This window comes from Schistocerca americana, chromosome 6 (assembly GCF_021461395.2).
Source record: "Schistocerca americana isolate TAMUIC-IGC-003095 chromosome 6, iqSchAmer2.1, whole genome shotgun sequence".
NCBI classification, from domain to species: Eukaryota; Metazoa; Arthropoda; class Insecta; order Orthoptera; family Acrididae; genus Schistocerca; species Schistocerca americana.
Window position 1 is genome coordinate 474,263,736 of NC_060124.1, and position 14,535 is coordinate 474,278,270.

The 14,535-nt window shown below is 44.2% G+C and overlaps 1 protein-coding gene across 1 annotated transcript in view; it reads left to right on the forward strand.

The window, feature by feature from the left end:
• Positions 1-7,074, forward strand: part of LOC124620216 (apelin receptor B-like) — a 269,344-nt gene extending 262,270 nt beyond the window's left edge. The window contains exons 2-3 of the mRNA XM_047146884.1: positions 5,143-6,895; positions 7,009-7,074. Of these exons, the coding sequence (XP_047002840.1) occupies positions 6,593-6,895; positions 7,009-7,074 (369 nt within the window). The 5' untranslated portion in view covers positions 5,143-6,592. The remainder of the gene's footprint in view (positions 1-5,142; positions 6,896-7,008) is intronic.
• The last annotated feature ends 7,461 nt before the right edge of the window (positions 7,075-14,535 follow it).

A 14,535-nucleotide genomic window follows, 5' to 3' on the forward strand; every position in this document is an offset into this window, starting at 1 on the left:
TGTCATTCCGAATGACGATGTCACCTAGGCAATGCCACGAAAACGTTCCCCAGGCCATAACGCCCCCTCCTCCAGCCTGGACCTTGTGATCTGAAAAGGCCTCCTGTCGTCATTCAATGGACCTCCAGTTGTATATTATTGCCAATTAAAATTGCTACACCACAGCAACCGACAGGAAGACGATGCTCTGATATGCAAATAATTAGCTTTTCAGAGCATTCACACGAGGTTGGCGCCGGTGGCGACACCTACAACGTGTTGACATGAGGAAAGTTTCCAACCGGTTTCTCATACACAAACAGCAGTTGACCGGCTTTTCCTGGTGAAACGTTGTTTTATTTTTATCTTACCTTCGTACTCGTTAGGCGCAATGTATGTTGGAAGCAGTAGAACCATTCTGCAAGCAACTTCAAATGCCGGTCCTTGAAATTTTCGGAGTAGCAGTCCTCGAAAAGAATGTTGCCTTCCCTCCAGGATTCCCATTTGAGTTGCTGAAGTATGTCAGTAACACTTGCGCGTTGTGCGAGCCTACCAGCAACATATCTAGCAGCCCGCCTATGAATTGCTTCCATTTCTTCCTTTAATCCGACCTGCTATGGATTCCACACACTCGAGGAGTACTCAGGAACAGATAGCAATAGCGTCCTATTTGCGGTTTCCTTTATGGATGAACTACACTTTCCTAGAGTTTGGCCCAGATATGTAAACGATGTGACTGTGTCAGGTGGGACATTACTAATGCTGTATCCGGTCATAATGGTTTGTTTTTCCCACTCATCCGCATTAACTTGAATATTTCTACGTTTGGAGCTAGCTGGCATTCTTCACACTAACTCTAAATTTTGTGTAAGTCACCTTGTAACGTCCTACAGTCATTCAACGTCGACACCTTACCCCATCATCTGCAAACAACCGCAGATCTGTGCTCACACTGTCCAGCAAATCATTTATGTACGAGGCGTGTTTTTTAAGTAAGTACCGTTTGGAAATTTAAAAAAGTCGTACTAAGATATCTTAATAATTTTATTTTTACAGGAAGGCCTGTACCTTAATCTACTTTTCTACATAATTTCCGTGAATATTGAGGCACTTGTCATGACGTTGTACCAGCTTTTGAATACCCTCCTCATAGAAATCTGCCGCCTGACTTGTTAACCACTGCATGACCACAGTTTTGACTTCATCATCGCCTTGACCGCCCAGGTGTTTCTTCAAGTGCAGGAACAGATGTTAGTCACTGGGCACAAGATCGGGACTGTATGGAGGATGATCTAGAATTTCCTATCGAAAAGATGCGATGAGATCTTTGGTCTGATTCGCCACATGCGGACGGGCATTGTCTTGCAGCAAAACGATGCCCTCGCTCAAGTCCATGGACTGTTGCTTTTATTCTGATGTGACGTAGGCCACCCATGTCTCATCGCCCGCAACATTTTGGCATAAGATATCATCACCTCCGTTGTGGTACCGCTCAAGGAAAGCCAATGCACTGTCTAAACGTCTGGTTTTGTGCTCATCCGTCAACAATTTCGGAACCCAACGTGCGCACGATTTTCGGTAATGCAAGTGCTCGGTCACAATGCCATACAAAACACTACGAGAAACATTAGGAAAGTCATCCCGCAAGGAGGAAATCGTAAAGCGCCTGTTTTCTCTCACCTTATTGTCCACTTCCTGCACCAAACTTTCATTAACGACCGAAGGACGCCCACTGCGTTGTTCATCATGTACATTTGTACGGCTATCTTTAAATGCTCTCACCCACTTTCTTACCATTCCGTCACTCATAATGCTTTCCCCGTAAACTGCACAGATCATACGATGAATATCGGTCGCTTTTAGGCCTTTCGCACTAAGAAATCTTATAACAGCCTGTACTTCACAGTCAGCGGGACTCACGATTATCGGAGGCATCTTAAACACTCAGTATACAACGTAAAAAAGGAAGAATCAGACTGTAATGGCGTCAGTGCGTAGATTAAGGTACAGGCTTTCATGTAAAAATAAAATTATTGAGATATGTTAGCACGTCTTTTTTTAAATTTCAAAACGGTACTTACTCAAAATACCCGCCTCGTATATAGAGAACAACATCGGTCCTATCACACTTCCCTGCGGCACTACTGACGATATCCTTGTCTCTGATAAACCCTACATACTGAGTCCCATTACTTAATAAGTCTTTGAGCCGCTCGCGTATCTGTGAACCTATTCCATACGCTCTTACTTTCATTAACAGCCTGCAATGTGGAATATGCCTGTTGCTCTTCATCGATAGTTGGCAATATATCTTGCGACAAAGGGCAAGTTCAGTTTCGCACGAGCTATGCTTTCTACAATCATGCTGATTCGTACACATAAGCTACTAGGTCTCAGGAAAATTTATTATATACTGCGGCGTGGCGGGTATGAAATTGGTGCGTTATTGTTTCATCACTGTCTTTCGTCGTACTGTGCACTAAAAAATTCCACTTGCCCCAGTACAGAGTCTGACCACCAGCCCGTTCCTCTGCATACGTAGATACTGTCCAGACGATGTTAAAAGCAGCGTTGAAGAAAAACGCCGTCGATACATATGTTTGTATAAAGTCCGCGTAAACTCGGGTAGCAAGCTATCCTGTAATATCTTATAACAAATTTTGGGTGGAGGCCGACTGCTTCATCTCTTTAGAAAAATGTCAGAATTCTGTAACGAGTTCTTTTATGTCTTTACGTTCAAAATCAAACACTTGGCATCAGGTCGTATTTAATTAATGAGTGTTATAACTGCCCTCAGCTCACAGTTCATACAACCCAGTATACAAACAAGGCAGCCAGGAATGTTCTTAAGTCCGGCCCGAATTATTACGCGATTTACAGTCATTAGTCTGCTACAATACACGAGTTTTACATTTTGTCATTTTCAGTGGATTTCTAAAAAAGAAAACTGCTCGCCCACTATCCCATAAGCGGGTATGAAACATGCCACGTGTAATTTTACAAAGGCCGAAAGTTTACACGCGTTTATCTCTCTAAGAAATCACTTCACCAAGCTCAGATTTTCACAATACGTCGGTATATACAACTGCTTTCGTGGCAGTACAATCTGGACGCGAGAAACCAGTAACTTCTTCATTTTACTCATAATGTAGACGGACGCGTACAACATGACCTGTACGTCCGATAGTTAGCCAGTGACTCCTGAATGCTGCTCCTTCCACAGCCTATAACTACTTGACAGTGCGCGGGAACTGCTAAACTCTAAATGGTTGTTCAAAATGACCAGCCAATCAACACAATCCTTCGAGTTCCTTTTCGCGATAAAACTATCTTACACCAATCAACATTCACAGATGCATTTACGTCACTTCATCATGCAAATATTAATAAAATGTTTAACAAAACCAAACGAAAAGAAAACTAATCTTGAAATAACTTTAGAAAATTATTACTCTGCAAATGACTATTCTGGCTGCCTCCTTACAAAAGCAAGTACCCTTGGACATACGTCATCATCACGGTGGCGAAATTACATTTTTCATTGCAACTTGCTTCCTTAACAGTTTCCCATGACATAGTTACGTAATGTTTAACATGAGATAAAACTGAATGTTTCCGGATGTCCCAAATACACACTCTCACTGCCGCGCAGGATTAGCAGAGCGGTCTAAGTCGCTGCAGTCATGGACTGTGCGGCTGGTCCCGGCGGAGGTTCGTGTCCTCCCTCGGGCATGGGTGTGTGTGTGTGTGTGTTTGTCATTACGATAATTTAGGTTAAGTAGTGTGTAAGCTTAGGGACTGATGACGTTAGCAGTTAAGCACTTAAGATTTCACACACATTTGAACATTTTTTTTAACACACTCTCACTCATTCTCATTTACTCACACAACAACACAGTAAATAAATAGTGACCTTTTCTGAATTTTATATTACGAAAATGAAAAGTAGTTAACGTTTTTAACTATGAAAATTCAAACAAATTGACTTTACATTTTGTGAACTTCAGTAATGATTCCAAATGATACTAAAAGACAAATGAATCTTAACTGACTTTAATCTTACAAGTGTCTGTTTGGGGTGTTTTAGGTAATTTTCTCTAACTCTGAAAGTATGCCAGCTAGAAAGCCGAGATCTTTACATAATCTTCTTTTTAATAACAAAGGGCAGTGTATTGACTTTTAACTAAATTGAATAATATTTAATATAAATTTTTAGTGGCTTGAATATTCTGTCGCTCGAATTGACACAGGTACCACTTCCCACGGCTAGGCTAGCGACAGGTGCGAATCGGTCATGCTAAAATACAAGCGGCTGTTTCTATCACCGCCAACGTCTCCAAAGCTAAATGCCGTACTGCAAAGTAGTTCAATAGATGCTATTGCGTATTGACTAACGACGTTACAATACGAACTGCGAACATTTTCAAGGATTCTATAGCAGACCGATGGTAATAATGTTGGTTTGTAATTTTACAGGTCCGTTCTTTTGCCCTTCTTACACACGAGAGTCATCTGCACTTTTTCCAATCGTTTGGGACTTTGCGCAGGATGAGGGATTCACGACAAATGCAAGCTAGGCAAGCAGCCAATAATGTAGTGTAGTTTTTGAAAACCGAACTGGGCTTCCATCCGGACCTCGTGATTTATTTGCTTTCAAATCTTTCAGTTGTTTGTGCTTATTACTACGTCGTCCACACGGGGGTCTGCTCTATGGTCAAACGACGGTTTGTTTTTAGGTTTCTTTCGGGTGAACGATTTCTTAAACGTGAAATTTAATGCCGATTTGGATTAGCGGAAAGCTCCGACTGCGTATCTGATCCCTGGAATCAGTCGATGATCGCGACCTTTAGTACTGTGCTTCGAACACTCTACAGATAGAGTTCACTGGCTGAAACTCGCAACGGCCGCCTGATTCATCTCTCGCTTTTTGCTGCCAACGGCCGATACCTTGGCAAGGACGGCGCTGTTTTCATCAAACGGTGCGTCACTGGCCATACTGCGCTGCCACGCTGCGGGACAGATGCCAGTGAACTCGCCACATATTTTTAGCGTTTCGGCTAACAAAAGCCGGTCACATTCCATGCGCCGACGCGATTTCTTTTTTTCCCATGTTTGACATGGATTACCTGCGCCTAACAAGTGATTCTTTTTTTCTGTTTCCAGGTGCTCGCTGCGACGAAATCCACAAGTTGGGCATTCGTGCTACGCTTGGGGGAAGTAGACTGTGGGTTTTAGGTGCAGAACATAGCAAAGGAGGTGTCTTCCCATGTCCTGTTAATTTTTATGGTATTTTTTAATGTGGTCCCCGCTTCATTGTACTGTTCCAATGCAGACGATGGTGTGACTTACTAATTTAAATCGGTTTTCTGGTTAGTAACACAGGTCGGAGGCAAGGAGGAGGTTACCGTTTCGCGTCTGCACGATATTCTTATGGTAATAAGTCGACTAGACTTTGAGATCCCGCCAGAGAACTAACTCACACTAATAGCTCAATTTCAGAAGGAAAATCCACATCTATTATCGCTGCTACTGAACAACAACAGGTGCGATAACTGAGCACCGATAAGTGACAAAGAAGGCAGGCTTCACCTTGGCCCATCTCTCGGAGGTTGTAATCTCTCTCTCTCTGCCGCTGACTAACACAATCTATCGATACGACACGATTACAGACGGTAACCCACATTAGGTATTTGTCTCTTCAAAATATACCGGCGCTTAGTCATCTCTTTTCAGACATCCCCAGTCTGCTAATCTTGATGTTAGGAATAGGTATTCTAAAATTGCTTATGTGAATCACCTAAGAAACACCGATTAATGTAGAAGTCGCTGATACGTGCGAGGAAAATTCTTCGTGGGCGGGACGTTTAAAACCAATATTCTTAGTACTCCAGAGAGATTTGACGTTGTGCTACCGCTCGGATTTGGTGACAGCTGTTTCAAAGAAACTGAAGCGTAAAGTGCCGGTCGTACGTTTGTACTATAGGTTTGCATAACAATATTGAACTCACACTCATAATAAAGACTTCTTTGTTGGGCAACAGCTGTAATCGATGTAAAGTTTACTATTGTTCGATATTAGGTTAACAAATCGATTATTTGTGGACATTGGTACCGTGTACCCGTCACAGTCCCTTTTCGGGTAGAACGGTCGAATCTCAGGTTAGTAATTTCAAAGTTAGAGTCATCGGCTGTACTTCGTGAGTCAGCTTGGACTAGGTTTCGTTCAAGGTTCTAGCGTAGCTCTATCGTTGATATAAATCTCAAGCCACAGCGAAAGTGTGCCATCGAAACAGACCGATTACCCCTGACGACATCGATCTACCGAGTGTAGTTCAAAGAAGGCAAGAACTTTCGCGAATTGAGAAACTGACTGTATTGGAGAAAAATCTCTGAATGCAAGTTTGAGGTCGTTTGCCTGTGGGGCTTTGCGGATCTGGAATTTTGTTGTGGTTTGTTAACGTATGTGGGTACTTTATGTAGAAGAAAACCGATATACCTTCATAACCGAGTGCAGCGTCGATGCGCACCATCAGTAAAGTAACGTAGAGCGAGATTTGTTGGGCCTTCAGGCAGAGGGTTGCACTAAGTTGTCAGGGATCGCGAGATTGCGACCATGCCTCCGAGAAGGAACCAGACCGCTGTGCGCGGCTTGGGCGCTGAGGGTCAGATGCGGGACGACTACTACGAAGACTACTACGATTACGACTACGAGGAGGCGGTGTTGCGCTACAACTGGGTCGAGCTGCTGCCCGCGCTCGTCGTCTACACGCTGACGCTGCTGATCGGACTGGCGGGCAACTCGCTCATCATCTTCACAGTGTGCCGCTACCGCAAGCTGAAGAACGCCACCAACGTCTTCCTGGCCAGTCTCGCCTCCGCTGACCTGCTGCTGGTCACCGTTTGCGTGCCAGTCAAGGTGAGTCGCCGACCACTTGTTGCTGCAGCGCCGCCGCGGCCGCCAGCCTGCTTCTCTACCCCCTACGCTCATTCAGTGCCAGGGCTCTCAGAGGCGCTGCTTCTGAGCGGCAGCACTGGTGGCCGATGCTTGCTGTGCCTGCTGTCGCGCTTATGTTTTTGTCATGGCATACGTCGTAATACCGTATCGGACTTCCTTCTGCTCGTCGTACTGTAGCAGCTCGACGTGGAATGGACAGTTTCCACAACGAAACTTTGTCTCGAAACATGGCAGAAAATCCAAAGAGATTCTGCTCACATGTGAAGTATATTCGCGGCAGGAAACAACCAATGCCTTCTCTGCGCAATAACAATGGAGATACTATCGAAGACAGTGTGGCCAAAGCAGATTTACTAAACACACCCTTCCGAAATGCCTTCACAAAAGAAGACAAAGTAAATATTCCAGAATTCGAATCGAGAACAGCTGCCAACATAAGTAACGTAGAAGCAAATATCCTCGGAGTAGTGAATCAACTCAAATCATCTTCTGGTCCAGACTGTACACCAATTAGGTTCCTTTCGGAGTATGCTGATGCATTAGCTCCATACTTAACAATCATATTCAACCATTCGCTCGAAGAAAGATGCGCACCGAAAGACTGGAAAGTTGCACAGGTCACACCAATATTCAAGAAAGGTAGTAGGAGTAATCCAATAAATTACAGGCCCATATCGTTAACGTCGATATGCAGCAGGATTTTAGAACATATATCGTGTTCGAACATTATGAACTACCACGAAGGAAACGGTCTATTGACACACAGTAACATGGGTTTAGAAAACATCGTTCCTGTGAAACAAAACTAGCTCTTTATTCACATGAAGTGCTGAGTGCTATTGACAAGGGATTTCAGATCGATTCCGTATTTCTGGATTTCCGGGAGGCTTTTGACACTGTACCACACAAGCGGCTCGTAGTAAAATTGCGTGCTTAAGCAATATCATCTCAGTTATGTGACTGGATTTGCGCTTTCCTGTCAGAGAGGTCACAGTTCGTAGTAATTGACGGAAAGTCATCGAGTAAAACAGAAGTGATTTCAGGCGTTCCCAAGGTAGTGATACAGGCCCTTTGCTGTTCCTTATCTATATAAACGTTTTGGGAGACAATCTGAGCTGCCGTCTTAGGTTGTTTGCAGATGACGCTGTCATTTATCGGCTAATAAAGTCATCAGAAGATGAAAACAAACTGCAAAACGATTTAGAAAAACTATCTGAATGGTGCGAAAAGTGGCAGTTCACACTAAATAACGAAAAGTGTGAGGTCATCCATCGGAGTGCTAAAAGGAAATTCTTATACTTCGGTTACACGAAAAATCAGTCTAATCTAAAAGCCGCAAATTCAACTAAATACTTAGGTATTACAATTACGACAAACTTAAATTGGAAACAACACATAGAAAATGTTGTGGGGAAGGCTAATCAAAGGCTGCGTTTTATTGGCAGGACGCTTAGAATATGTAACAGATCTACTAAGGAGACTGCGTATACTACGCTTGTCCGTCCTATTTTAGAATACTGCTGCGGGGTGTGTGATCCTTAGCAGGTAGGACTGACGGAGTACATCGAAAAAGTTCAAGGAAAAGCAGCACGTTTTGTATTATCGCGAAATATGGGAGAGAGTGTCACAGAAATGATACAATAGTTGGGCTGGAAATCATTAGAGGAAAGGCGTTTTTCGTTATGACGGAATCTTATCACGAAATTCCAATCACCAACTTTCTCCTCCGAATGCGCAAACATTTTGTTGACACCGACCTACATAGGGCGGAACGATCATATCGATAAAATAAGGGAAATCAGAGCTCGTACGGAAATATATAAGTGTTCATTCTTTCAGCGCGCTATACGAGATTGGAATAACTGTAAAGGCGGTTCGATGAACCCTCTGCCAGGCACTTAAATGTGATTTGCAGAGTATCCATGTAGATGTAGATGTAGAATGGACTCAACAAGTCGTTGGAAGTCCCATGCAGAAAAATTGAACCACGCTGCTTCTATAATCGTCCATAACTGAGAAAGTGTTGCCGGTGCAGGATTTGTGCTCGAAATAGCCTCTCGATTCTATCCGATAAGCCGGCCGCGGTGACCGAGCTGTTCTAGGCGCTTCAGTCCGGAACCGCGCGACTGCTACGATCGCAGGTTCGAATTCTGCCTCGGGCATGGATGTGTGTGCTGTCCTTAGGTTAGTTAGGTTTAGTTAGTTCTAAGTTCAGTGCCTGATGAGCTCAGATGTTAAGTCCCATAGTGCTCAGAGTCATTTGAACCATCTATCCAATAAATGTTTGATGTGACTCATGTTGGACGATCTGGGTGACCAAATAATTTGCTCGAATTATCCAGAATGTTCTCCAAGCCGGCCACGAACAATTGTGCCCCAGTGACATTGCGCGTGGTAATCGATAAAAGCCGGCCAATGTGGCCGAGCGGTTCCGGGCGCTACAGTCTGGAACCGCGCGACCGCGCGACCGCAACGGTCGCAGGTTGGAATTCTGCCTTGGGCATGGATGTGTGTGATGTTCTTAGGCTAGTTAGGTTTAAGTAGTTCTAAGTTCTAGGGGACTGATGACCTCAGAAGTTAAGTCCCATAGTCCTCAGAGGCTTTTGAACCATTTTTAATCCATAAAAATTCCGTCGTTCTGTGGGCACATGACGTCCGTGAAGTAGCCGAACATAACCATTTCCTTATTAAATGAAGACATAAAGTCTGTATATGAGTCCGCGATCATTTTCTTTTTAGCAGTTTTATTTTCACAAGTCCGTCTTGATCACATAGATTTCTTTACATTTTATGATCGGTTTCGGCTTATCGCCATCTTCAGATTTGTTGTAAATATAAATATTGTTTAAACGACCAGGTTCAATTAATTAAGATTAAAACTATACAAGTGATTTATAAAATATAAAATATTTATAGCCATGTATGGCACATGTCCACATAACATCTTTTCTTTATTTGTGTGTGAGGAATGTTTCCTGAAAGTTTGGCCGTACCTTTTTGTAACACCTTGTATATGACAGACGCTCGTTTAGTCAGGGGGGGGGGGGAATTTTAACTAAAGACAATGCATACAGCATTTTAATCTTTATATTGGCGACACTGGTTTACTATGTACTCAGGCTAAAGTGCCCCCTGCTGGCATTAGGTTTTTGTATAAATACTGACGCGATCTGAGTATTAGCAAGCACATGTTTAACTTGACGATGATTTATATCAGAATATTTTAACGCTATCTATGACTGCCATACATGGCCATAAATATTTTATATTTTATGCATCACTTGTATAGATTTAATATTAATTAACTGAACCTGGTCGCTTACGCAATATTTATATTTACAACAGATCTGAAGATGGCGATAAGCCAAAACCGGTCATAAAGTGTAAAGAAATCTATGTGATCAAGGTGGACTTGCGAAAATAAAAGTGCTAAAAATAATCATATCCTGTTGTGTTCTAACCACTCGTCTAACATAGCATGCCCTCGAATCCTGCTTCTCGGAGCGCCAGACAACAATTCAAGCAATTCGTATTAATGACTTTTTATTACAGTAAGATAAATTACAATACTTAACTTTTATGACTTTACAATGGTGATGTCGCAAGCAGTGGGCGACATGCAAATAATGAATGCCCTTCAGTAAATAAAATTCTATTACAAGTCCATTACAGTTCACAAGTCACTGATGTAGACCTCGTAGACCGGCTATACATCAACTCGGACTGTGGCGAGGAGGTGCGGCGCTTATATTCTCTTCGCCTAGATGCCGCTGCTGTTTCGGTCTCTTCCTAGAGAGGGGTCTGCTAGCTTACTATTGGCTGACGTCGTCTCACAGACCTCCTGGCTGTCGTGCCGGCGTTTGACGCTACGCCGAACATTTCCAGTCACTCATCGGTTCACCAGGACCAGAGCACCCAGTCCATTCCTTGTAGACACAGCCCACACCATTGTGGAAGCCACCACCAACTTGCACAGAGCTTCACTGACTACATAGGTCAATGGCTTCTTGGGGTGTGCGCCACACTTGAACCTACCACCAGCTCTTAGGACCTGAAATCGGGTCTCATCCGACGAGGCTACGGTTTTACAATCATTTAGGGTCCAAACGATATGGTCACTAGTGTGGTACCGATATTTCCGATGCCACAGCGTAGGTTGGCGCTACGAGAGGTGAAGATCTTCGCCGACTACAGCGCCCTCTAGCCGAAACTGTGCAGCTCCACGAGCGCCGATCCACTTTCGGCCAGATTATGAAAAGCAGACGACCGAGAACCATCGGTTTAGTTTTGCTTGCTATTGAGACTTTCTTATCTGGACTTTGTATTACACCTGCTTGCTCACCTGTACCAAAGATACGTATTCATTTATATATGTCCATGCACCAGTGAAAACCTCTTTTACTTTTCTTGCAGTACCGACGTGCCTTACCGCACCTGCTCCTACTCGCTTCTTTTCATTCGGCCTCTCTGTCAGTTGTCAGAAGCAGACACACGCGCCGCCTTCCAGGCGGGATACAAAAACTAGACCAGGAGAGGGGCTGCAAGCGACGTTGTGCTGTTAGCAAAGGCACTCGTCTGCTGCCACAGCCCATTAACGCCAAATTTCGCAGCACTGTCCTAACACATAGGTCTGTCGCACGTTCCACATTGATTTCTGCGGTTATTTCACGCATCGTTGCATATCTGGCAGCACTGATAAATCTTCGCAAACGACGCTGCTGTCGGTTGTTCAGTGAAGGACACCGCCCACTGCGTTGCCCTTGGTGAGAAGTAACGCCTGGCATTTGCTATTCTTGGCACACTCTTCACATGGTGGACCAATATTGAATTCAATAACGATATCGGAAATGGAATGTCCCATGCGTCTAGCTCCAACTACCATCCGCACTCGAAGTCTGTTAATTGCCGTCGTATGACCAAAATCACGTCGGAAACTTATCACGTGAATTACCCGAATACAAATGACAGCTCCGCCAATGCGCTGCCTTTTTATACCTTGTGCACGCGACACTAGTACCAACTGTATGTGTGCATATCGCTATCCCGTGACTTTTGTCACGTCAGTCTACAACTCACCAACTCGAAGTGTCTGTGAAAGCGGCACTCGGCTGATCCCGACGGAGGTTCGAGTCCTCCCTCCGGCATGGGTGTGTGTGTGTTTGTCCTTAGGATAATTTAGGTTAAGTAATAGCTTAGGGATTGATGACCTTAGCAGTTACGTCCCATAAGATTTCACACACATTTGGACATTTTGAACATTTGAAAGCAGCACTGCAACATTGTGATGTATTTTTGGTTCAAATGGCTGTCAGCACTATGGGACTTAACATCTGAGGTCATCAGTCCCCTAGAACTTAGAACTACTTAAACCTAACTAACCTAAGGACATCACATACATCCATGTCCGAGGCAGGATTCGAACCTGCGACCGTAGCGGTCGCGCGGTTCCAGACTGTAGCGCCTAGAACCGCTCGGCCACACCGGCCGGCGATGTATTTTTCCTCAGAGTGTGTGTGTGTGTGTGTGTGTGTGTGTGTGTGTGTGTGTGTGTGTGTGTGTGTGTAAGAGAGAGAGAGAGAGAGAGAGAGAGAGAAGTGGCTCAAATGGCTCTGAGCACTATTCGACTTAACTTCTGAGGTCATCAGTCGCCTATAACTTAGAACTAATTAAACCTAACTAACCTAAGGACATCACACACACCCATGCCCGAGGCAGGATTCGAACCTGCGACCGTAGCGGTCGCTCGGTTCGAGACTCTAGCGCCTAGAACCGCAAGGCCACTCCGACCGGCGAGAGAGAGAGAGAGAGAGAGGGAGAGAGATAGAGAGAGAGAGAGAAAGAAAGAAGGTTGGGGATAAGTGCCGTCGGGGGAAGGGAATGATATTTTTTGGCAGTAGTTCCAATGAAAAAAGGACGAAGCAACTACTTTTGATATTCCGTGTTGCTCTCCTTTGTTCACAAGGAATACATGGTGAATTGTCGATTCGTACAGAAAGTACAAAAAATTTCAGATGAAAATTTCCTTAAAATTTTTTGCGCCTGGCCAACCATTTAGTCAAACGTCAAAGAGAGATATTTCTCCATCCATAACAAACTATTACCAGGAGACGTATTGACAAGCAGCCGCGAGGGAGACAGCTTGATTCCCCTTGAACACCTATACGCCACAAGTCACATTATGGTGTGTGGTGGAGGGTACCTCGTGTACCACTGTCACTCCCCCCCCCCCCTCGCCTCACTTTCCAGCTGTCGCAAATGTTGTGCCGTAAGAGATATACGTAGTAGGAAGCAATATAGAGTGTGTTTTGAAGAAGTGTTACATATTCCTATAGGAGATAGTATTGGTCAAAACCAGGAGAAAAGTTCCTGATGGCTTTCGAACTTCCACCATAATCGAATCCATCAACGTGTGGTGGCAAATATGAGGTAGCCAAGGAGGTGGAAACGTGGGTTCCACTATGCCAAGACTGCTTGGTAGCTATAACAGGAAAACTCAGTTCATTAGCAGGAGTACAAGATAAGAAAGTATTTATTACTTAACTTTGCTGCAGTCTATGATCAGTTGGTTGACAATTATGGAGGAAGCGACTAGACTAAGCGTCTGTATAATGACGTAATTTACAAGTCACAAATCTTGTAGTGACGAATTAATCTCTCGTAATCTGGAATGTAGAATCCGGTGAATTTTAAGACTAACTTGGAACGGAGCTACAAAGACTTGATAGCAGCAATGACCGAGTTGCAGATGATGACACTAACATCGGCGCTGGCTGACCACTGAGCGCGGCTACGAACTGTAGACTGGCACAACTGCACTACTCTCCTGCTGCACATGATGTGGCCTAGCGGCGCCTCGCGGCGAACATAAGTACTGCCACTGGCTGTGTACTCATTGGCTAGCACAGCCGTCCTTCTGTTTCGTTTTTGAGAGAATCGCATCCGGCGGATCGATCTCTCATGCGGCGGTATGGTCGGGTGACTGACGACATCACAGTTCCTATTGTGATACGTCTGGAAAGCAATGCCTGTTGAGGTATGGGCAGTTCTATCCTCTCGTTACCATCAGTCTGTTACCTAGAACCAGACACTATAGGCAGCGCTGCGTGTGGTTAGCACTCACCGGGACACATCCGTCAGCCCTTCTTCACAGTGAACCACGCACTGTTTGACATATACCTGGTTTCGATACGAACTGCGTCACATGCATTGCTCACGCGCAACTGTAGCGTTTACACTCTGTCGATGGATTGGACGTACTCAAATATTTTTAAATATCCTTTTCAGAAATGATTACCATACGCTACGTCAACTTATCAAATCTGACTTCCACACTCTAGGTCAACTTAGCACATCTGCTGAGTAAAAGTAGCATATAGATGTCCTTTTTGCAAAGGACAGACAGTTCACGTGTAGTGTTACAGGAGGACGAAACTTCTATATAATGCGTTGGAATTAATTTCTAATCAATTAATGAAGCGGGAGGCAACAGCTTGAAAGTGAACCCGTTCCAAACGGCATACATTCATGCACAACCACACCATAATAATATGAAAGGGAAAACACTAGTCTCCGGATCGCAGTAGGTATTACTGTTATTCCCT